General features: G+C 39.4%; 1 protein-coding gene across 1 annotated transcript; it reads right to left on the bottom strand.

Annotated features, from left to right (window-relative positions):
* Window positions 1–593: 593 nt before the first annotated feature.
* Window positions 594–24,138, bottom strand: SEC24A (SEC24 homolog A, COPII coat complex component). Its single transcript, XM_053956467.1, has 23 exons — window positions 24,016–24,138; window positions 18,870–19,391; window positions 17,309–17,467; window positions 15,551–15,628; window positions 15,070–15,236; window positions 14,273–14,445; window positions 13,218–13,320; window positions 12,306–12,432; window positions 11,865–11,974; window positions 11,378–11,490; window positions 10,604–10,722; window positions 9,908–9,963; window positions 9,391–9,597; window positions 8,980–9,100; window positions 8,268–8,426; window positions 7,584–7,757; window positions 7,383–7,493; window positions 6,827–7,002; window positions 5,713–5,850; window positions 4,935–5,039; window positions 4,706–4,798; window positions 4,100–4,203; window positions 594–3,700 (listed from the first exon to the last, which is right to left on the bottom strand). The coding sequence occupies exons 1-23, from the start codon at window positions 24,062–24,064 to the stop codon at window positions 3,586–3,588; spliced, it is 3,279 nt and encodes a 1,092-aa protein (XP_053812442.1). The 5' UTR covers window positions 24,065–24,138; the 3' UTR covers window positions 594–3,585.
* Between the last annotated feature and the right edge of the window lie 40 nt (window positions 24,139–24,178).

Genomic DNA, 24,178 nt, shown 5'->3' with positions numbered 1-24,178 from the left:
TCTAATTGTATTACTATTTTTATAACCATTTTTAAATTAAACTTTAAAAAATTCTAAAAACAAGTGATTGGCATTTTTCACAGGACTCACCTCCAGAGCCCAGCATCCCAAATCCCACTGCCAGGACAGGTGCCTGCTGCTCCCCAAACCACTACAGGAGTGCTGGAGTTCAGCAGCAGCAGGACAGTGTTATGTGTACTGGAAAAAAAACCCCAGAGCTGACAAATTCAATTAATATTGCTACAATATTGAATGAGAGAATTCTGTATTTAAAACCAGTTAAATACAGAAGTCAGACTACCAAGCTCATGCATTAACTCATCCATAATGGGCCAGAGGCAGCAGTGACAACATCTCAAAAAAATTTGCAAGCATTAAGATGGAATGGCTTTTACAAAAAAGCTGCTGAAATAATGGGATGTTAGATGAAGATACAGGATTACCTAAAATAAAATTGATCACCATCTTGGAATGCTGCTGAAGGCTAAATTCCAACCATCACTGCCAGCTAGTTCCTGTGACCAACATGGTATTTCTCTCAATTAAATACATTGTTGTACTTCTATTTATAAGAAAAGAGTGATGGACTGGCATGAGTTCTTTCAATTAATTTTATTGAGTAGCCAAATCTGATAAATTAGCACAGATAAAATAAGCATTTGCATGTGTTATAAATGACTTTTTACAGGAATAAAACAGTGAAAATTACAAACTGTAAAAAGGAGGACAAGTAAATCCTGTCTCAAATTCATAAGGGGGAAGATTTGTAACTTCATACTGAAGATCAAATCTTTGAGTTCAGAGAACAAAGATTTAATATTACAATATTATACACTACTTTACAAAATTAAATTTACCATAAGGATTACATCCATAATAGTAAACAGAACCTTAAAATCACATTTAATGGTCCCTTAACAGCCATTCTGCATCTTTGATTAAATTCTGTTAGAAATTGATTCTAAATAAAAGTGAATCATTCTAGTTATTGCAACATAGTCTATGTGGACTTAGACTCAAATATATTAATTTAAAAACAATAATGAAAGCAAAGTAAAATGGATGGTAACAATGTTGGCTGAACACTTATGTGTCAAAATAAGAAATAGTTTTAAAAAAAAAAAAGTGTTTGACTACAAAGAGAGACACACCTCCACCACACATTTACAGTGGTGGAGTTGTGGTGCTGAGATCTAAGTACCAGAACACTCTTGCCTACTTTTGCAGTCCATCTTCAGTGTCCTCGTTTTTCAATTGTATGTAAAAAAGCAATCACAGGTAGTGTGTGTGTGTTCATGTTCCCTGTATTGCCATTACAGCACTACAAGTGAACCAGCAGGCCTTCCCCACTGAAGGGAATAAAGGAACAAAGTTCAATAGAGAATTTCTGCCGAAGAGAACTCCCAGAGGGTTCATCTGACTCATTTATCATGTTTTGCTCTGTAAAACTTAGGGACTCAACTTCAAACTTGTTAACTGCCACAAAGACTGACATCTTCAGCCATTAGTCTGGTGTACATAAAGCAATGAGGCCATCTCCAGTATTTATGTTTCCTAAAAAAAGGGATATAGGAGCAAAATACAGTCATAGTAAGAAATAGACTTTGGGTGGGCTATTTGATGCAAGGATGGTTTTCAATTCAACTTCTGAGTGATAATATACCCAAAACCACAAGGTTTAGGGCAGAAGCTATGCAAGTACAGAGGTTCCATTTATGATTTAAATGAAAGAGACCCCTTTCCCCCTCCCTGGGCAGGGGGGGTGGGGTGGAAATCAGACTGTCAAAGCTTAAAAGACATCTCTTCACCATGACTAGAAACTGTGCAATTATCTGAAAAGCAGTTCAAGTAAATACACTCCTGTTTGCTACAGAGGCAGCAGACAGGGAAACTTAAATTGGTTCTTTAATAGTATTTTCATGCTGTTTTAACCATTGTTCTGAACTTCAGCTTCTTGTGCTTAAGAACAATTTTTCCCAAGGAACTCCTCCCCTGAAGTGAGGCAAATCCTGACAATCACAATCAGCTACAGCCTGAAATGGGAGGAAATGTTTACCCAAACATTGACCCTACTGACATTTTTATCTCCAAACATCCTAAGCACAGAACATTTGACCACTCACAAGTGTTTTACCTCTTCAAGTTACTTGCCCCACAAAGTAGGTTTTGAAAGACCTTTAAGCTTACCACTATTAAACAAAAAAGCAAACCAAGATTTTTCCATATGCAACACTTCCATGGGCATTGGAATACAGTAACTTAAAATACTTCTTACATTGGTAGCTATCAATTATAGCTTAATCTTGAAAATAGAAGAATTAGCAATACACCTCTATAAAATTATTTAAATATTTTTTGCATATAAGTTTTTACTTTAAGTCTGATATCAGCTTCAATCTGTAGCTCTGGCAGGATCTCAGAGTATATTTAAAGCTTTTATTTGGTGCACACTGGCCTTGGACCTGGGCTTATTACACAGCTCCAGCAAAAAACCTTTTTTTTTGAAAACTTCAGGCATGTCTGCAACCATATACAAATCTTCAAATTCAATATAATAATTTTGTTCTTGGAAAAATAATTTCCAGTTTTATTGTCAGAATATTCAGTGTTGCAGACCAACGTTTGATCTGAAGTGCTGCCAACAAACTTGCTTCAGAAACACACCAGATCTGAAGGGCCCAACATTCACTTAAAGTAAACAAGAGCCAAAAGTCTACTGAACATAAACCAAACAAAATCTGAGATAACCTTCCTTGCTCTTCCCCTCCCACACCATTCATAAGTAGAAATTAAAACTATTCCTTTTACTGAGGAAAAGCAAAGCTTACAACCTCTCTAAGTCTACTTTTGCTGCCAACTCAGGCAATGACTTTTTAAAATCTGTCTCATGTAGGGCCCACTCTTCCCCACTGTTTTTAAAATTAGAATACTGACTTTATTAAAAGCATCAACAAATTCAGCCACCTTATCCAGGTTAAGCTTACCTTTAGTCCTATTAGCCATAATCCAATCCAAGCACTGGATTCTACACTTCACAAGCATTTGTTCATTTCACAATGAACACTTCTTTCATTGCTACTTTAAGCATTAAGTTGAACATTGAGATGCTCTGTCTGTAATCACTGGATGCACTTAGAAAGAATTTCCCTGCAAATCATGGTCAGTATTGTGAGGTTTTATATCTAGCAGCAACAACAAAAAAAAAACCAAAACAAACAAAAAAAAGTTACAGAAATATACATTTTGAACAACAAAGAACTCTTTATTTTACAAAATGTATTTCACCTTTTCAGTATTGCCTTTGTAAATGTACTTCATGCTGCAACTACTTACAGTAAAAACACAATTTGCAGCAAATTAAAGGTGCTCAACCAGTTCCAACAGTTTGATTTTTTTAAGGTACAATATTATGTAGTTGCACATTTGATTCTCAGATGTGGTCCTTTATTTGCTTTAGTTCGTTGAAATCACAGTGAGAACTTCTCATCAACTGCCTCAGGCCACAGATTTAATGAAGATATTACAAGCACAATCATTCTTTACTGCAAAATCTTTCCTTAAAGAAGTAAGCCAGAGGCTCGTGTTTCATTTATTCACTTGCTGCTGTATATGAAGGAGGAATTCATAGTATGATAAGGCTGATTCTGTTCTGTCTTCAATCATATTTTGCAGAAAACTTGATTTCAAAGGACTCTCATCCCTTAAAAACAAAAATATAAGTGTTTGGGTGGAATTAACATTTGCCATGGGCTACCATGCACTAATAAAATTACAGGTCAAGTGGCAAGACATTTCAAAAGCTTAAGGACATATGAAAAGAGGATCTCAAATAGCCTTTAGTAGTGATTAATCCTAATAAGTGCTCTTACCAGCATTTACTTCATTTATCTGACATTACCTAAAGATTCTTCTGTGACATTTAGTCTTTTTTAGTCTTTTGAAATTCTAATTGGAGACAACTCATATCTGTAGTCAAATCTGTCAGGCACAGCACACACTATTGTTAAAAATTCCATTAAGAAAATCCAGTATATGATATCCAAGTATGTATTGTTAACAGGTTGCTGAAGAAGCAAAAAGACTGTTAAAAACCACTTACTTTATTATATATAGTATAGGAAAGAAAGGTCTCTGTTCTCTCAGCCAAGAAATGAAAGTTCGTGTTCTGATGGATTCTGCCGTTTCAAGTTCTGGGAGATGTGTCTAAAAGCCAAAGGGTTTCATTAATACACAGTTTTCAGAAAAACAGTAAAAGGAACATTTCAAATAGCCCAACTCATTAGGTATAAAGAAAACCCAGACAGATACGTTTTGTGATGTATAGCTTCAGTCTTGTCTGCTGTGAAGGGGCTTGAAGAGCAGTCAACTCCTTTCAGCAATTAGCTGTCAGAATGGTGATGACTGAGCTGTGACTGATTCCTGTTTTGTTGCAGAAACTGAAGGATTTCCCACCAACCCAGTGTGCTCACTATTTGCAAGCGTTCTTAATCTGCTCCCACAGGTCTGAGAAACTCAATCATTGTCAGCCTCTTCCTACTGTGTCTTCATGAGGGGAAACTCCAAGAGGTAACAGCAATTACTTCTTTCCTTGGATCTGGATCTATACCACTAGAGGGCTAATATCTGAGTAGTGTATTTTAATTCTCATGCAAATGATATTCTGGCAGCACTGTATGTATGACTGATGTGCAGAGCAAGCACGTACCATATTCTGTGGTATTGAGCCATAATTTGGAACTCCAAGGACTTGGCTGATAAAACCCTGCCCACAGTTCTTCCCAATCCACAGAAACATCACCTGAAAGACACCCAACAATAACATCAATCAAACCCAAAACACACCTCAGCAGTGTCACACATATTTTGGGTTCTCAGAAAGAACACACCAAATAAACTTGGATACTTTTTTAAATCCCCCCCACCACACAACTTACAGAGCCAGCATCCATAAGATAAGCACCATCCCTACTCAACTTCTCCACTGACAGCTGGAGAAGGGGTGGCTGAGGTATAGTTCTGTCATTTATGTTAAGAGCTCCCTAAAAGAAGAATGAAAAACAGTAGTTCACATCTAGATGCAAAAAACCAGAGCAGAATGCTAAGTAAGAGGAGGATCTATTACACTTAATACTGGAGCTGGACCATTTTTCTCAGTTTAGCCCAAGCCATACTTAAAGTGATTATTTACTTTATTAATTAGTAATTTACTAATAAATCTTAATGTTTTATTTAGAGAGGGGGAATGTCATCAAATGTATTTTAGTTAATTAGTTCTAGAACTGGAATATCTGATTTGTTATGTACCAAAGATGTGATTTCTAAAATTGTTCAGGGTTTTACATAAACATTCCCTGTTCTCAAAACTGCTTGATATTTTAAAATAAAGGAAGCTACAAAGGGACAAAAACCACATTATGATGTCTTTATGTATATGTGATTTTATAGCACAAGATAATGACACAAGGCAAAGGTGAAATAAGTTAGGAAAAAACTTTCCCCATTCATCCATAGCGAGGCACAGCTCCTCTCCAGAATTCATCAATCCAGTTCCAAATAACAAATGCATAAATCCAACAAGTGGGGAAATATGAAACATTGCATTTTAGCTGCTCAGCTTTAATATGGAAAACTTGGGAGATTTCTAACGCATTTACTTTCACATCACACAGATCTTTGGAATCAAACAGATTATGTAGCAAGGCCAAGACTCACCTCATCTGTGAGATTATCTACTCTGTACAGACTGGGATGTGTCATGAGCATGAGGTAAACAAGGGGCTGGTTTTTCACCTGACACATGGTAAAGATGCGTTCATCCAAACGTGTGTTTGTCCCAGTTTGAAATGCTTTCTGCAAACAATCAGGCATTTAGTTTAACCATTAAAGCAAAGTCAGATAAGACACATCGCCTTCTGCTTATTTCTAACTTAAGTTTTAAAGATGTACCCTAAGTCTTTTCTCATTGTATTTTACTTCTCCATAGCTCTCTTCAGTGTTTCACATAGAAATCAAACAAGTCTCACTCCCATTTCTGGATTTTAGAATTAACCTCGACCTGGCACCATCAGTCCTCTCTTACAGCTGAGATGAAAGCACCCTGAAATACTAACATACACCTCAAAAATGCTACTTGATGAGATTTAAAAGCATAAATATTGGAGCAGTTTACAATTGGCTTCAATGTACAGAATCTTAGGTCTGTATTAACAAGAAAGAGATAGTCCTGGCTTGCTGGGACCAAAAAAAAAAAGTTATAAATCAAAGTAGGGCTCACTCCTCCCACCTGACTGGATCAAATGCTTATCAAGCCTTTCACATGAAAAAGCTCAGTATGAACATGCTGGTTAATTCCTAAACAAGACTTATGAATCCAAAACTTCTTTTTGAAGCAAGAAACCAGTTTGTCCAACACTTAAATGACTTCTAGTATCAGATCAGGGAAATTCAATTAAAAAATACTTACACTGAGCAAATACTGTGAAATGCTTTAAACCTGTTGCAAGAACAGCCAGCCAACTCCCTTCTCTGCTGCACCCAGCTCTCTTCTAATCCACACTGAACTGCTGTGTGGATCTACATTTCCAGAGACACACAAAATTGAGATTCCTGAGAAAACACTATCAGTACCCTGACACATTCTCTTCACTAGTCAGTGTCTTTATTATTTTGCCATTCTATTGCTTAAAACATTTATACTTCTGGTTTTATACACACTTCTAAATTCCTGCTTTTGAACTAAATCATTCTCCATCAAAGAGCTGTCCTTTTACTTCAGGCTGACCTGCCAAACAATCATCCTCTTGCCTGGCTTCCTTTCCCCTCTTACCTGTTTTAAGAGTGCCAGTATATAAAGTGGGAAGAGCCGCAGTGAGAAGGGAGCTGTGAGCCCAGGCTGTTGGATGCTCAGCACGGAGGAGCGATAAGCAGCTAAAGAATCAATCACTGCATTGACCAAGGCATCCCGAGCATCGCTCAGCGTGGCGGAAACGGAGCGGTCCACAGCTGAAAACAGAGTGCAAGGCTCAAACAAGAGGGGCTCCTCCCTTGGCAGGAATACAGTCACAAACATTCATTTCTCTCACTTTATCCAATATGTTGATGCAGCTTAAGCTTTTACTACATTCTAGGGGAAGTCAAGTGCTTCAGGAAAAAGCTGGGGGCCCATGATGATGCACCAGACTAAGCCTAAGCCCAGGTGATTATACACAGCTCTACTAATCCTTCATCTAAGCCAAGCATTAAAACCAAAACTCTCTTGGGATTGCAACTTCAAAAGCACTCTTAGAATGAGGGAGAATCTTTTCTTCTAATCCAGAGGATTATTGCTCAGACCTTTAAGGATACAATCCACATGTATCCAAACAAGCTCTTAGCACACTCACCCATATTGGCTAAGAGCCCTGTGATGGCCTGCACATCTGCCCCTAGGTACACTTCACTCAGTGTTGTGACAACAGGTAAGCACATAGTGTGGACACGAATTCGTCTTTCACCTGCAAGGTGAAGGAAAGACAACTGTAACCTCCATACTTGTTTTGTGAAGCAACGCTACAAAAGCCATTGTTGGCTCAATCTAACCTTACCTTTGCTGGAGGTGTACAGGAGAGCTGACTGAAAAGAAACAACTTGCATATCAGTAAGACTCTCTTCCACTGACATTTGCACAGCATATCCTGCATCTGGGTTTACATTGGGTAATGACAACAAGTCTGTAGATCGTACAAAGAAGTTCCCATGGAAAGTATGAATGGAAAGACCTACAAGACAATAATGAATCAGTATGGGTCTTATAGCCGTGAAGTACAGGCACCATATACAGATCTGCCATCAATTATATGACTGTACTGGAATGTTCCCTCTCAATGAAATACATTATCTTCAGAAAAGGTAAGTACTGCAAACTGACAACTCATCCAAAAATCCACAAAGCCTAACAAAAAGTGGGAATTGGCAAGGCAAATCAATGCAGAGTAGTAGAAAGTATCTAGATTATAAAACCAGTCCCTTGTTGAAATAGTTCAGGCAATTTTCCAGTTTTGACCATTATAAACTGGAACCTGGATGCCAGAAAACATACTGCAAATACAGTGTTAAAAAAATTGTCTTATCCATGGTACTGAATTTTACTTTTCTAATCATTGCCTTTTAATCATTTGAGGTTAGAAAACAGCTAGAATACCAATGAAAACATTCCCAAAGAGCAGCAAACACCCACTTCCCTCTTCTCCACCCCGCAAAAATCTAAGTAGTTTTTTGTGAATTCAGACCTTTGGTGCATCTTATCCTCATGACAGCCTCAAACCCAATTTTTCTAGTTAAATATCGCTTCAGTTCCTTTTGCAGTTTCTCCACCTGGACAGGGTTGTGTTTATGATGGTAAGATTGGTAGTAGTAGACACTACCTGCAGAATACCTTGATATACAACCTGAAACAAAACCAGTATACATTGGAGAGTGGAGACAGTTGCTGCTGCAGTCTTTAAAATATTCAATTGTTCACACCTGCAAATCACTCAAATACACAGTTACAGACCTGCCTACAGAGACAGATGTAGCTACAACTATATATTCTAATATGTGATAAATTTCAGGTGTGAAATAGTTTTCCACTGACCTGAAATTATTGTCACTTGAAAGTTTGGTTAAATAAAAAAAAAAAATTAAAATGCTAATAAAATTTGCTCTAAAGGCAATGACACTGATGGTTAAAAGGCATAAAAAAGGAAGAAATTATTTCCACTACTTGTATCAGTAGCACAAGAATCCTGACTCACGAAGGGAGAACATGAAAATAAGTAGGTTAAATCAGGACTTAAAGATTACATTCTATTCACTGTCACTGCTCTGCAAGGTCAAGTTTGTATCTTGACACACTAGTTTAATTCAAATCAGGTTAATCTACTAAATATTAATATAGATTCTATGTATTTGCTCAAAATACAAGAGTTACATGCCCCAAAAGAGCTTTATATGACTTACCTAGAGAAGCCAAGTCAGAATATTGCCCACTAAGCAGAAATAAATCCACTGCAACCTGTTGCCCTGAACAGTCCAAGGCCAACTTCTTGTAAAAATCAGTCGATGGTGTCAGATGTATATCCTGTTAACACAGTGGAGTATTACAAAATACAAAGGAAATTCAAATCGATTCATACATTTATTGCCTGTTTTCAGAGACACAATAAATTCTCCATCATTGATTAAAAATATTTCATTTTAAAAAATCAAGTAATTAATTTGTGTTTATATTGTTGGGTTTTTCTTTTGTTTTTTTCTGCTACTTTAAAAGAAGCAAGACAAGCACAAAATTAACCCAGAGAGGAAATCCCAGAACCACCTACATGCACAGAACAGAGTTGTTAATACTCTCAACCTTTTTCCTCTCCTAACCTTTGCTGTTGCTCTTTGGTTTGGCTCCTCTCGTGACTTTAGTGCTCCCATTCCCACAGATGGGAGCTGTGTCTGGAAGACAGTGATTCTACCTCCAGTGGGGGACATCAGTTTAAAGGCAGCCTGTAATGCAGGCCCCAGAGCACTCTGAGTTTCCAGGGACTTGGTAAACATCTGTGGCAATGTCTTCAGCAGATCTTGAATTAGCTACAAGTGAGAAAACAGTATTAGGCCCATGAGTCTTCAAGGTTTTCTACTTTATATAGACCAAACAGCTGACCATAACCAAGTATTAACATTTCTAATATTAAAGAGAAAGTCCTCGAAAAACTGAAGTACTGTCTTGTTTCAGGTTGGTAAGAACTTACAGTGACATAGATAAAAGACCTCTTTTTTCACCTCAAACCTAGTGTTTGAACAGCTGGTGTTAATGAGCATTAATTAATCAAAAAATTGCCAAACATATCCCCAATTATGTAAATGTCACTAGTTATGTAAGAAAGTCCTTGCTTCTTACCTCTTTATTTTCATTCAAATTTACTAATAAGTTTTCTGGCATTGGTATAAATACATCTGAAAGGGAAAAAATATTTGAGTTATCTTTTAAAACACATCAAGCTTTCCCTGACTTTATTTGCTAACCATCATACTTATTGGAAAAAAATACACAGTATCAGTGTATTAACCCATGTAAACATAATTATCTGGATTTCTTTTTTTTGTCATAAGCATTCCTGTGGCTAGAATCCCATGTTAGAGCAGCAGTCAACAGGGCTGAAGGATAATCAAGACTGTTAAATAAAATCACATAGCAAATATTTCCAGTGTTTATTCTACCCTGCCCAGTAATATCCAGTGAAAGGTGATTTGAAACAAAAGGCAGAAGGGCAAGCACTAAGCACCAGCTAAAAGAAAATCTATAGAAAGGTATCTAGCATCAGTATTTGGGATTTCAAGAGGAATCTAGAGATTTGTACAAATTAAACTAGAAGTTAGGAAAGCTGTCTTCATGTCTGAAGTCATGAGCAGCCACAGCATTGCTCAGACATCAGGGAGATGTCTCCATAAACAAACTCATACATATGGTACTTCTAAAGTCATTACTAGAGAGACTAATGGTGTGATCTAGAAACTCCCACCAGATATATTTTTAAAGGCTGTCATAACCACAAGTCATTAATAGGTACTGATCACAAAAAATATCTTTGCATACCTTCAATATCTGAAACTATAAGCATCTGAGGCTGAGAGAGACCTTCCTGAAGACTGTAGAAATGGATTGTGCTGTCAAATGTTATGAAGCCTATTTTTGTTCTAGTGTTCCCAGGAAGCCTGAAAATGAGACATATGGTGTTCAACAAGATGAAATTTCATTTCTGCAGGCTTTTTTTTTTTTAAACATCCACTGCATCTCTCTGTGGTTGTTACCAAGCAGTTAGCTTAACAGCTAGATTGCAAGAGCTTCACTAAGTCGTTTTGGAAAGAACAAAAGCCACAACAAAAATGGAGCTCGTGGTAGAGTCACCTAGCAGGCAGGTGAAAACCTTTTAATAGGGTAATCAGAAGTGGAAGAAAAGGAATAAATAAACTGCAAAATCCCAAGTAGTGTTTATATAAGTTCAAATAGTATGCATTTTATGAGAAGTTTATTAGATGTATGACTCTTTTCAGCAAATGCTTATCTACATTTCAGCTTTTAAAAAATACAGTTCAAAAGATAAGCATGATGCTTACATTCTTTTGGGGATTTATGAAGCATATAGGAAAGAGTCAGACTGAAAATCAAGCCTCAAAATTACCTTTTATACTGGTGTAGCTGTGATGGGAAAAAGACCACAGCTTTATGGCACATTTTAATACAACACTGGCCATTGTTTGCCCACACTAGGAAACTTGTCTTCCAGACAGAAAGGATTGGCATGTTGGTGTCTATCACAAGTTTCTTAAGACAAACGAAAATTGGAGATTTTAAGAAAGAAGTACTTACGAGTCAAGATTGTCTAACAAGGTCTGGCAGACTGTGTTCAAGTATCCTGTCTCTACTGCATTGTGAGAGACATCAAACACAAAGAGGTACACGGGTGGCTGAGGTGGACGCAGCTGAGCAAAGAAAGGATTAGCTTTCATTTTCAAATAGCATTTGTTAGATTTGGTTTATTCATTCTATTGCAAGTTTAAACTGCTAAAACAGCACACAGATGATAGCTAAAATTTCTGGATGCATTTGCCTCTTATTTGGTAATAGTAGAATTCTAGTTTTCTTCCAAAGATACCTACATATTCCAAATACAGAACAACTTTGACATCATAAATGTTTAGAAGTGAACTCTGAGGTCCTCCCAATGAGTTCTCAGATACACTCCTTAAGGCAACAGCTGTTCTACTGAACTGGAAAGCATCCTCTGAAACAAAGCTTTCTCTGACTTCCCTCTGAAAATAAAACAAAGAGAGAGAATAAATAAATAAAGCCTTACCATGTATTCAGATGGAGCCATAAACTCAATAGTAGCATTCTGGACTTCAGGTCTTTTATGAGGTTCTCCATAAACTCTTGTCACAGGATTATACAGGAATTCTTCAGGAACTAAGCAGATAAGTTTATATATTAGTATTTCACACTAGTATTGGCTGTGCTACATTTTAAAACAAATGCATCAATTCTTTTGTAGCTGTTGGGCAACACATGGAGAACTACAGCAGGCAGTGGAGTTCTTGCACTTGTGCAGGGTACTGTGAGGGACTACTTGGGCTCATGGTGTTTCTTTAGGGACACCACTGTCACTGGGAAACATTGCTCATGACTCCCAACATGACTGACAACAATCCCCCTACTGATGTGGCCAACAACACTCCAGTCTCAAAGGCCAAGGTGGGAAAGGTAAATTGCAACTCTTTCAAGCACATCTACAACTTACCATCATTGACTCTATAGCACAGATTGCATTTCCATCTCCTTTGGTCTAGGAAGCTGACAAAAGGGTTGATGTACGTCCGGCAGGAACGGCATCTCACAATAATACTGGAAGTGACCACTGGCAATTGCTGGAAAGGAAAAACTTCCTGTTTTAAAGCATCCTCACCCTGCAGCTGCCCATCTGTGGTAACAACACCACCTACACTGTGCTGGCTAGTGAGGCAAAGCATCCTTGTTGAAAGAAGGAGTACTTCTGCATCCTCACAGCATCACAGCAATTCCTTAGTACGACAGGTAGGAACTGAACTCTAACATATTTGACTGTGTGGATTCCCTTTCCAAGCCTCTAAATTCTTGAATTTTACACCGATGGTTTAAGATCAAGTCCTGCAGCCATTACAGATCAAAAAGCAGGGGAAAAGAATCCCCACATCTTTGAGAAATCAGTTAAACTGAGAAAAAAACCCCAGTGTTTAAAAAAGATACTGCTAAATTCAAAGTCTTCTGGCTATTTCATGACATCCAAATCCCTTCAACTTTGTCAAGTCTTGAGTTTAGAATTAGTACTAGGTTTGAAATTAATTACTGCAACTGATATGTGACAACCTGGAATTTAGGTGTTGTCTTCTACCACAGTCCAAATTCTGTGCTGCCTTTAAGCTTTTGGGGTTTTTGAGGTTTTGGAGGCTTTCTTTTTTAATAAGAAGTGAGACCTGAAGATTTAAATATGGTAGGAAGAAATAATTGAGAAAAAATACAGCAATCTGTATGGAATAAGGAAATGTCAGTTACTATGGTAATTCTTCTGGGCCAAGATACCTGCCCTTGTTTTATAATTCATTGTCCATTGTCTGGACTCTAGTAAAGGCACAGTTGGTACTTCAGCATGTAAAGTTTTGAATATTTCTCATACCGATAAGTCTTTGAAAGGATGAAGCAGGAGCCCCAAAGGAAGTTTGGCTTTATTCAATAAGGCCTGAGTTTGAGGAATGTTAGTCAAGGTACAGCGGAACAACCTACATGGATGACAAAGGGTTATTTTCAGAGGTTTTCAAATAAATTATGATTTCAGTAGTACAGTATATTTTTCTAGAGCTGTTAATGGTGAATTTCTGTTTCCAGATGAAAGATCTCTATCTCTGTCAAATCATTTTGTTTCTGTCTGAGCTTGACCCACAGTTCATACTTTTGAGTTGTTATTTCATACAAATACTCTTTACACAGAATTGAGCATCATTTTAGTCACTCAAGTCAAATATTCAAAGTTGCACTAAATCTTTATATACTAAATGTTATTTTGGAATAAATCAGAACCAGCAATGTTTAAAAGGTGGTTTTAAAAACATAGTAACTATAAACAATCCCACAATAATTTTCTGAGTCTTGAGCACTCAGCAGCAGGTGCAGATGTATGTGGCAGTTTTGCAAATCCTGTCCAGCTTGTTTGCATGAACAACGTCACAAAGGCGCTGTTATTTCCTTTATCTACCATAAAAATATTTGCAAAGCAGAAGTCCCTGACTATATACAGTTTGGTTGGTCTCCTCAGGGAGAATAATTAATTAACCAACTGCCAGTCTCTTCTTTGAAATTTCATTTACTTTATTGTTTTAAATGGTTACTTTTCAATACAGAGGTCACCCATGTTTCTTCAGGCACAATCTTTTTGGTGTACCTCACCTGACTGAATTAACTCCTATTTTATATGTTCTCATCCATACTCACTGCCAGGCATAAAACTTTTATACTGTACCTATCTATAACTGCCTTGTTAACAACTTTTTCCTCATACTTTCTACAAAGATGATTTTCCCCTCTTCAAAGTTAAACCCACTTACTGTCTTTATTGCAACAGTGAAGCCCATTTTCAATATTTTCTACTCATAAAATTAAGAAAATATTTTGTGAAATTGTACGTAGGAATGTATATTTCTGTTTTGATGTATTATAGCAAATGCATGATCTTACTCAGGATTGCAGTTGAGCTTCTGGATATCTTCATGCAAGTTGGGGACAGGAGCCTTCAAAAGGGTGGTAGGAAGAATATTTCTTTCTTGAAGAAGATTCACAGGTCTTAACCCTTCCTGCTGTAGACTCAGGCCAGCCATTGATGCAGTTAAGTGATTAGTGCCCAGGGCAGGCTAGAATCAAATCAAATTTCACAAATTAGCACCAACTCCTTGGATGAAACCCACAGTCTGTTTAAAGCCACATCTATATCCCTTTCAGTTTGCTTTGCTCATGTACTAACTGCCATTGTATAAATATATTTAGAAATGCTGGTTGTCACGTGAACTTGAATTATGCATGTAATGTAACAGGGTTATGAGGAGGAAAAAAGCAATTTATGCTTTTTTTATATAAAACTCCTGAAAATACAGAGGCTCAGCTGGTCAAAGTGTTGGTCAGCTCACTTTGAAAGTTCAGGGAAAGAAAAACCAAACACTTCAGCTAACAATAACAAATCCATGGAAGAGAAACATGCCAAAAGCAGCTGAAGGTTTCAAAAGAAACATCCTGAACAGATTTGAGGGTGGAACACTTCACAAAGAGCTGGCACACAGCTTTTCCAAACTGGTACCAAGGCACAGGTAAAAGCATTAATTCTGAGCTATGTTTGTCCTCTTGAACAAATGGTGCCCTAACAGGGAACAAAAGAAGCAGCATCCTAGGGATGCACAACACATGCCAACCATCACTTTTCTTTATCCACACACCCCCACCAGTGGTAGTACTGAGACAGAAACCAGACATTTCCACTTTACCTGGTGGAAATGTTTTGATCCATCTGGATATTGCAAAGCAGATGCATTCATTCCTGGTGCTCCAGGTGGAGAAGTATGTTGGTAGCCTGGAGGTAAGGCAGGGTAAGAATACCCAACACTTCTATTCATCTTAAGATTCGGGGCTGCAGGAGAATGATGTGGAGTTGCTGGAAGCAGAGTAGACAGATACTTGCTGAAGAACTGTATCTTACTTGAGGCATTAGTAGAACAGGAGAGCTGCCTGTTTAGTTTCTAAGTCTAAAAAATACAGCTGCTGTCAACTTTGCAAAGGGCTCTCACCTACTTTACATATCACAGACAAACACATGCTAATTGTCAATGCTTCAAATTTTGCATTTAGCTCCAAGATAGGCATTGAACCAAGTACATATGTTTGTACACAAATACTTAAACTTCTATCTTTCCCAGACTCTTAAAAGTTCCATAATAATAACAACCATTTTTACTCCCAAAGCCTTACCCATGAGGCCACCACCTTCAATTGCATCGTAGCTGTTTTGCACTACAGACCCATCACTGGCAGCAGATCTGGCATCACCTTTAAAGAAAAACAACCACAGGGAAAATTTGCACAAGTTATGAAGAAGTTTTAATGAGATAACTGCAAAAAATATCCTACTTGCTGGATGAATATTAAGATAAGCATAGTTTGAATCTACTTTGGTTTTGACCCAGGATGAAACTGAATTAAATATACACTTTGTCCTCTTTCTCTCACACATATCCCTTGCAGATGTGACCTCAACAAAGGACATTCATAAAGCATCATAATCTTTTTTTTTCTCTTAAGGAAAACAGAAGTCCCTACACTTCTGGTTGAATAATCTTTTATGACTCCTTCCAATTAGGGATTTGCCATAGCTTCTAAGCCAACAAGGGTCAGGGGATGCTCCCTCCTCAGCAGAGGAAGTCTCTTCAGGCTAGCTGTAGTTTTTCAAGTAACCTGTAGCTTAGTTTTCCTTAGTAACCTTCAGCTTAACCCTGAAGAACTTTTTCCCCTGATCATTCACAGAAACACCAAACTCAGACATTTAGTTCACTACTGCTCACCAAACAGCAACAGCTCTGACACAGTCATATACCAGTCAAGACAGAAATTCAATCTAAGATAGGAAAAACCTTGAGACTAAGAGAGTGCTCCCAAAGGACAGTTTTTGGTAAGCCAACTATGTCTAAATATACTAACACAACTATATATTACTAAGGACAAGTAGGTGCTCTATTTTTATTACCATTTTTTATTAAAATCTTCAAAGATGACCCAAAGAAAGGAACTTACATTACACATTGAATCTTCCTAGCAGCAGTCAACCTGCTTCATAGACTAAACATTTTTATCTCTCCAGGGCTCTGGAAATGTTTCTTTTCATGATGAAGAAAATATTTTCCAAGCAAAATCTGTTTCTAATGCATTTAATACATTCCAAACAAAGTTAAATTTGAATATACTATTCTTGTGCTCACAGAGCTACCACACATGAGAAACTGTCAATCTGAACATGGAAGGGACCAACAGCTTTGACAGAACTGTGTTTGTAAAAATAAAGCTGCCGACTCGCACATGGCCCCATCTAGCATGGGCACGAAATGCCAAACAACTGGAGTCTGTCTGATACAGAGCCCCGAGGAGTTCTTAAACAATGGCATATTTGTGCAGGGCCCACAGGAAACACTAAAGCAGGTATCTGTCTTCAACAGCTGACACTCCACAGCCTCTAGTACCTTCCTTCAGAACGCTAACAAATGCAAGATGTGTATTTCAGTGATTTTAAACAGAGAAGAATAAGGTACAGCTACATAAATAGCAAGGAATTGCAAGGTCCACATTTTCTCTCTCCCTGTAGAATGAACAATACAGGGAGTCATACATGGATTTCTGTGCTAACAGTAGTCAGGGATGCAGAGAAATGAGATCCCTATCACTTTACAACACACAAAAGGAAAAAAATGATGCGAACTACAGCAGACACGGCCATGTAAAACAGCACTTGGAAAACTATTTTCAACTGTTAATTTCTTAAATTTTATCATGTCTGTTTACAAGAATTTTTTTTCTTTCCAGGTCCTTACCTACTCTTTTCAGATTAAATTATTAGCTGTATTAGTATCAATTTTACAATTTGAGTTTCTAATAGAACGATGCGCTTGGCTTTAAAGGTTGCATATTACAGCAAGTTGCAGTGCTTGAATTCAACATGAAGAGCAAATTGTTTCTTACCTTCTTGGCTTGCAGCTGATTTTAGCAGAGACTGTGCACTAGGTGGTCCTGCTACTGCTGCTGGTGGCCTAGGTGGACCACCAACTGGTGGAGGTCCTAAAGGTGGCCTTGGAGGGTGGAGCGGTGTTAAAGGCTGAGTCACTGGTGGAGGTGCAGATCCTATAAAGAGATCAACTTTTAGGAGGAGTTTAACCCAGCTGAAAAAATCATAAAAGTTTTGTTACAAAAATGCACCAATTGAATTCTAAATGTTTTTGTTATTCAGAGGATGAATGGCATGATATACATAATCCTAAGACGTGGGTAGAGGGTCTCAACTTCAACTTGTTTCTATCATGCTTTTCTCATTCTGGGTTCCTGTATCTACTGATCTTTGTTGCTATTGTTGGCAAGAATTTCAAGATGTACAGAAAATATCCCAACTCTATAACCAAGTCCAGAATGATCATCAAACAAGTTTAATTAAAAGTGATCATTGTTATACAAAAAAATAGCAGGGAAATGACTCAAGAGGATTGAATGGCTATAAAAATTACTTATTCCAAACACTTGCTCTCATTTCATATGCCACTTTCCAAAATTTCTCTGCATTCGCCTCACTAATTCCAAACTACTAACTGTTTATTCCAATTACGTGCCAGAATCTGTTTAATAAATTCTGCAAGCTTAAGACATTTTGAACAACATAAGAAAATTAAACAGGCATATAACAAAAAAACTAGTATCAATAAAAATCTCTAATGAGGCTAAAAGTGCTTAACAAGAAAAATTATTTGCTTTTACATGGAAAATATTTCTGTACGTAAGTCCTGTTTGCATGCTTAGTGAGAAAAAAACTAACAATGTACAGCAGTTTGGCAAAGAGAAACTTGAGTATTAACTGTGTTTCCACAATAATCACAAGTTGCACAATAGAGCTATTTTGTATTAGAAAAGTTCTTACCACTGCATATACCAGCAGTAAAGCAGCAGGAGCGAAGTCTCCTATCTTTAGAGTACTTTCTGAGACTTACAATTATCATTAAATGTGAAAATTACATGTTTGGGGAAAGGAAGCTTTCCATTGAACTGACCTCTATTTCAACAGTACAGAATGCTTTTCAGTTTTCTTTCCAGGCTGTGCTCCAGTTATTTGCATCAACCTGACAGGCTATTCAGAAAATTACCTGAATCAAGTGGTTACTGACCATGCTTACTGAAGAGAACTAGTTTTCAAGTCCTGGACTGAAGTTCTGGTGAAGTCCTGGACTGAAACATACTAATGCTTCAACAGTTACCCCAGGAGATGGTCTAGATCACAGAAACAGCATCACCCACACACCGCATCCCAAAACAATGGGACACCGTTCAGGAGTTACCTGCTCCAGCCAGCTGAAACACCCACCCTGGGCACAGAACTTTCATTTCTAACCCAGAGAAAGCATCCAGGTAGTTCTGATGGGTGTATCTGCTTTAACCATCTTCCACAATCAAAATGTCACTGCAGAGTCAGTTCTATACTCATTATTTTAAAAGATCATTGAAAAATGGACATTGGTAGAGTATCAAAGAATCTGATTACCTGGCTTCATGTAGCTGTTCTGCAGTGGAGGAGCCCCCGGAGAAGCAGCATATTGATAACTCCCTGCAGGATTTGTACTTCCTGGTAATGAGGATGGTGGCTGAACTGACCCTGTCCCAGGCACATGAGCCAAATGGCTTGTTTGAGCCCCAAGAGGCTGACTCACAGGAGTCTGGCTGTACTGCCAGTTTGAAAGCACCGGTGGGCTGGCTCCAGGAGGAAAGCTCCCAGCACATGATACAGCAGCTGAGTTCTGTAATGCAGGCGGCAGCACTTGTGGAACAGGATCTGGCTGTTGTACTGGTGACCCAGAGAAAGCTGCCACTGGTGGTCTGTTGAGAGTCTGGCCAGGTCCTTGGTAATTGTTTAAATGAGAAACATTCTGAGAGCCACTATAGCTATACTGTCCAGAAGACTGATGTGGAGGAACCTTTGCCGGCATCTGATGGGAGTACGATCCTGGAACTGCAGGGCTGTATCCCTGACCATCTGGGGACTGCATCAGCTGATTTTGAACAGGGCCTGGAACAAAAAAAAAACTACACTCTTTAGGAAGTCAGTGTTGTGTTTCACTTCTGAAAATAAAAGATGTTCCTGTGAATGTCTTTCCTTAGGATTTTATTAGTCTCCAAGCCATTTTTAATTTAAACCATTAGGTGTGACAGAAGTACTACTGCAAGGGACATGAATTCAGCAGTATTTTGCTATTGACACTTACATCTTTGTTTTGTTTCACAGTAACCTTGAAACTACTAAGCATTCCAATACCATCAATGCTCCTGAATTGAAACTCACACAGGATCCCATCCAGTCCTCAGAAAGCCCCAGAAGCAAGCTGCCCACAGAGGAGCACTGTCCCACAGCACCGGCAGAAGCACACACGAGCAGATCGAAAGCGGAAGATCCATTGCACAAGAACTGCATTTCACACGATGGCTGACACCAACATGCACGTCAGCTTACCACAATGACACCGCCAGCCAAGTGCCAGCATAGGTCACCACAGTACTTCTCAAGTGACTGAGTTAATCTATGAAAGTTTCTGCAGTTAATTTTAGTATGAGAACTATTCATACACATACAGCTCATGCGAGTGGCCAGCTGGTCACCAACACAGAATGAAGGGTAAGTTGATCATAAAATAATTCATCAGTCAGGGAAAAAAAAACTTGACAGGTTGATGATGCTCTCTATGCATATGTTGGTTGGTATACATGAAGTAAGTTTTACTCATTTAAAGGAAAAAAATTGAAAAAAAGGTTAATAACTCTCCAAAGAGTAAACAACGTGGGCAAGAACATAATCAGATTTCTGCTTTACAGAGGAACAGATTGACAGAATCCCATGGGATTTCCAGTGCAATAACAGCTCCATCAGGAAAGGTACTACTACAGATTGCTCATACCATTGCCACAAAATGGACATGCTGAAGAGAGGCTATCAATTTTCGAGTGAAATCCTTCTGAGCAGAACACACTAGATGCTGCAGGCCATAGCCAGCTATGACTCCTTCACAACTACCAAAACATTTTCCAGTGTTGTATCATTCAGTTCAGCCAGTCACACTGTGGCTCTCCTCATCCCCTAAAAACACAGTTTAGATACTGGAGACTTAAACACACACAGTTACACATTAAAAAAAATGATGGCTGGTTTCCTATTAGAATGTAATGGTTAAATTCTGAAAGGCAAGCAAGTTCACATTTCCAAGTTAAAGTAACTCACACAATAAATGAAGCTAAACGCAGAATGCATTGAAATTCTTAGTTAGGACAAACACTGCACTGATCATTCAGCTCCTCATTCCCTAGAAAACCTTAGGCTCTGGGTCACACACAGCTGCTAATTCACCGAATATTGCGCAGGTCCATATAACTACTACAGTGCCAGTGATCTCATCCTCACTGCCTCTTCTTTGTGCATAAAAGGTACACCCCATATTATTCTCCAACCATTAATTTCAACATGCAGTTTATCATTCAGTTAGGAAATCCAGTTATATCCTACTGTCCTTACAATGCTGCTCATAGATATTTGCAATTAATAATTCTCTAAAATCAAGGGTGTTTAAAGAAAAAGCTCACCAAGAGGAAAATGCTTACAGTTATGAGTAGCCTTCAAAAACTACCCTGCAGTGTATCAGATGGGTTTCCAACAATCGATTTACAAACCCTACTGGCAATTAAACTTGCTAACTTTAAAAATTATGAATTCTTATCAAACCTAACTGCATCCGCACAAACATTGATATAACATCATCACTATAAACCTTAGGAAAAAAACAGAACAAATGCAAATTGATTTAATAACTTGATTTTTCACCATAGGGCATGACTCTATCCCAGGCAGAAATCAGAGTATTTGGATTGTTCTCTTATGCACTGTTTTCCCTGCTTCAGAACAAAACAATGGAAGTGAGGCGATACCAAAAACTGACCTACTTGATATTTTCTACAGCACTTTATGCAAAAATATAAATGTCCCAACTTCAATTTTTATTTTTAAAGTCAGAAGCACAATGAAAAGTCTTGACATCCTCATATAATAGTTCATGTTTCCAAGACAAGTCTGCACTAAGCTGCCAAAAAAAGCTATAGCAATAGCACTAAGGGACAAAACCCCTTTACAAAGAGTTTCACAGTGCACAAAAACTTTTCAGGACTCACTGTTTGGCTACAGCCAGATACCCATCTTGACCTGACCTCTTCACCGAGACCCATCAAGGAGGATCTAGGCTGTCCAGCTTTCCCCAAATGCTGCTGGTTTTCTGGGAAGTCAGAAACAAACAAGGAATTCTGTGTGGACTGAAGAGCTACTTCACCTGCACAGCAGAAAACAGCCAACCCTCTGAGACCACAGAAATGAATTAGTAATAGAAGAAAGGCCTCCTATTTAACAGCAAAAGTCTCCTCTACAACAACACAAGGCCATTTAATATTTCTAACAGATCAGGAATAGCACCAGAATATACATGAAAGTTGCTTGATGGTTTTATAAAATGGTCAAAGTAATAATGTGGATGGCCAGGATTCAAGCAATATTTTCTACCACACAGAATTTCACTGTCCAAGCCAGTTACTCAGCACATCACTTTTGCCAGTCACAAGCTCTAGGGAGATGCAAAGATAAACACTCTGAAAAAATACATCCCAACGGATGCCGTGGAATCAGTCACCACCAGTGTCCACTTCATCTGGCTGACCCAATGGATTCCAAACCCAGCAGCTCCTAAAGCACCTCATGACATCAAAGTACCATGCTAAAGTATCACATGAGAAGAGCAAAACATTCTAAAAGAATTGTTTCTCCTTCTTGCTTGCACTTCAGATCTATCAACTGGAAAGCAAATTAGACACCTGCAAAATGAGTACAGAATACTGGTCTTATTAAAAGACAAACAGAAATGAAGGAGAGGAAGGTTGTTGCTAAGCAACCCAAAGCTCTGTGCTACTGCCTTAGTGGACATGCAAGCTCAGGGAGTTACCTGCAGACTCCACAAGCAACAAGTTGCAAGGAAGGGCTGACAGCTATAGAACAATTTATCATCCTGCTGATGGTTTTCTTTCCTCACAGGCTACTGTAAGCACCACTACAGCACTCAGTACCCCCAAAACTCTTTTATAAAGCTTTGGTGTTAGTATAAACATCAAGGATCACAGCATCCTCTCAACATACATTTTAAACAACGCTATGAACAGTCCATGCTTGAACAATTTGATTTATTTCAAAGGCCAGCAACCCAGACCTTATCTCTAACATACCATAACAACTGTTTAATTTGCATAACCCTACATTTCAGTTCTTTATTTTTCATACACCTGACAGCTGAATAGCCTGAAATTCCTCTTTCTCGGCTGCCTTCTCCATAACTTCCATTATGTGCTTAATCTGACACTAGGGAAATGAGCAAACATAAAGCAATGCCAGTCTGTAAATCATCCCACTCAGTTACTCCATTAGCTAACGTTCTCTTTGTACAGCCTCTGCTCAGACCATAAGCTCTCCAGGACAGAGCCTCTCTCTCCACATTATGTTCATACTCTTCCCACTCTCTTGACCCTAGAAGCAGCTACACAGTTAATTGCAAATTGTCGTTTTGCTGATGACTTTGAAGGAAAGCAATAAACACACTGTGCAGGAGGGGGAAGAAAAATCAAAAGATCTCATTATAACTGAACTGCTTATGATGCAGCACAGCTACTGAAACACACAAGTGTATAATTAAGGAAGCAAGTGCAGAGGATGTGTATGTGAAATCAGGAGACACTTCCATCAGCACAGATTTGCACACATGCAACGAAAACAGACACAGAGACAAGCCTGGCCCTGAATTTTTTATTCCTATATTAAAACACTGGCTAGTAAGCTCAGTTTCACCTTCAATATCTCGTTGTGAAGAAATACATTTTGAGGGGAAGAAAGCAATCAAGATTTTCCCAGTTTGCAGCACACAAAACCAGATAATGTCGGCTTTACGAGAATGACAAGATAAGAAAGCCCCACAGCGCCGCAGGCTGAGCTCAGCGATAACCACAGTGCCACATGTACAGCCCCGTTCCAAAGGGTCAAACCTCGGCTGTGTCACCCGTGTCACCGACAGGACCCACCCGGGCTAAGGGACGGCCCGGGGCAGCTCGAGCCGTGCGTGTGACCCCGGCAGCCCAGACACGGGCTCTCTGAAAGACGCTGTTTTTCATACCGACACACAAATGTACTCTGGGACACTTCTGCCATTAAAATAAACCAGAGCGAAGATTAATTTTGCCTAATGAGCCGCTCTGCGCTTTCCTCAGTGACACTTGGGGCAGGGCCCGGTCCGGCAGCACCTCGCCCCCGCCGCTCCCGGGGTCGCCCCAGGAGCCGGCTCCGCTGCCGCTCCTTTCCTGCTCTCCCCCCTAATCCAGCCGGGCCGCGGCTGTCCGGGCTGCAGGGAGGGCACCGCCGAGCTCAGCCGGGGGTAACCCAGCGGCCCGAGCAGCGAACGGGCCGTCCCCAGAATCCCCTCCCTGCGCTCTGCCCGCGGCCACCGGCCCCCGCGGCCCCGGGGCGAAGAGCGGCCTGGGCCCGGGGGAAGCGCCCCGGGGCGGGAGCCGTCCCCGCCGGGCCCTATCCCGCGCCGACCCCCGCGAGCCTGCCCCGCACTCACCGTTGCTGTAGGGCTGCTGGCCGGCGGGGGCCCCGGCGGGCTGGGCCATGGCTCGGCCGGCTGCGCTCGGTGCCGCCCGTGTGGCGGCGCCGGCCGGGCGGGGGGGACGGACCCACCGGAACTGCCGGGCGGCGCGCGCAGCCGCACTGCGGACACGTGGCAC

The sequence above is a fragment of the Vidua chalybeata genome, chromosome 15 (genome assembly GCF_026979565.1).
Source record: "Vidua chalybeata isolate OUT-0048 chromosome 15, bVidCha1 merged haplotype, whole genome shotgun sequence".
In the NCBI taxonomy this organism is placed as follows: domain Eukaryota; kingdom Metazoa; phylum Chordata; class Aves; order Passeriformes; family Viduidae; genus Vidua; species Vidua chalybeata.
This window is presented reverse-complemented; position numbering and strand designations above follow the sequence as displayed.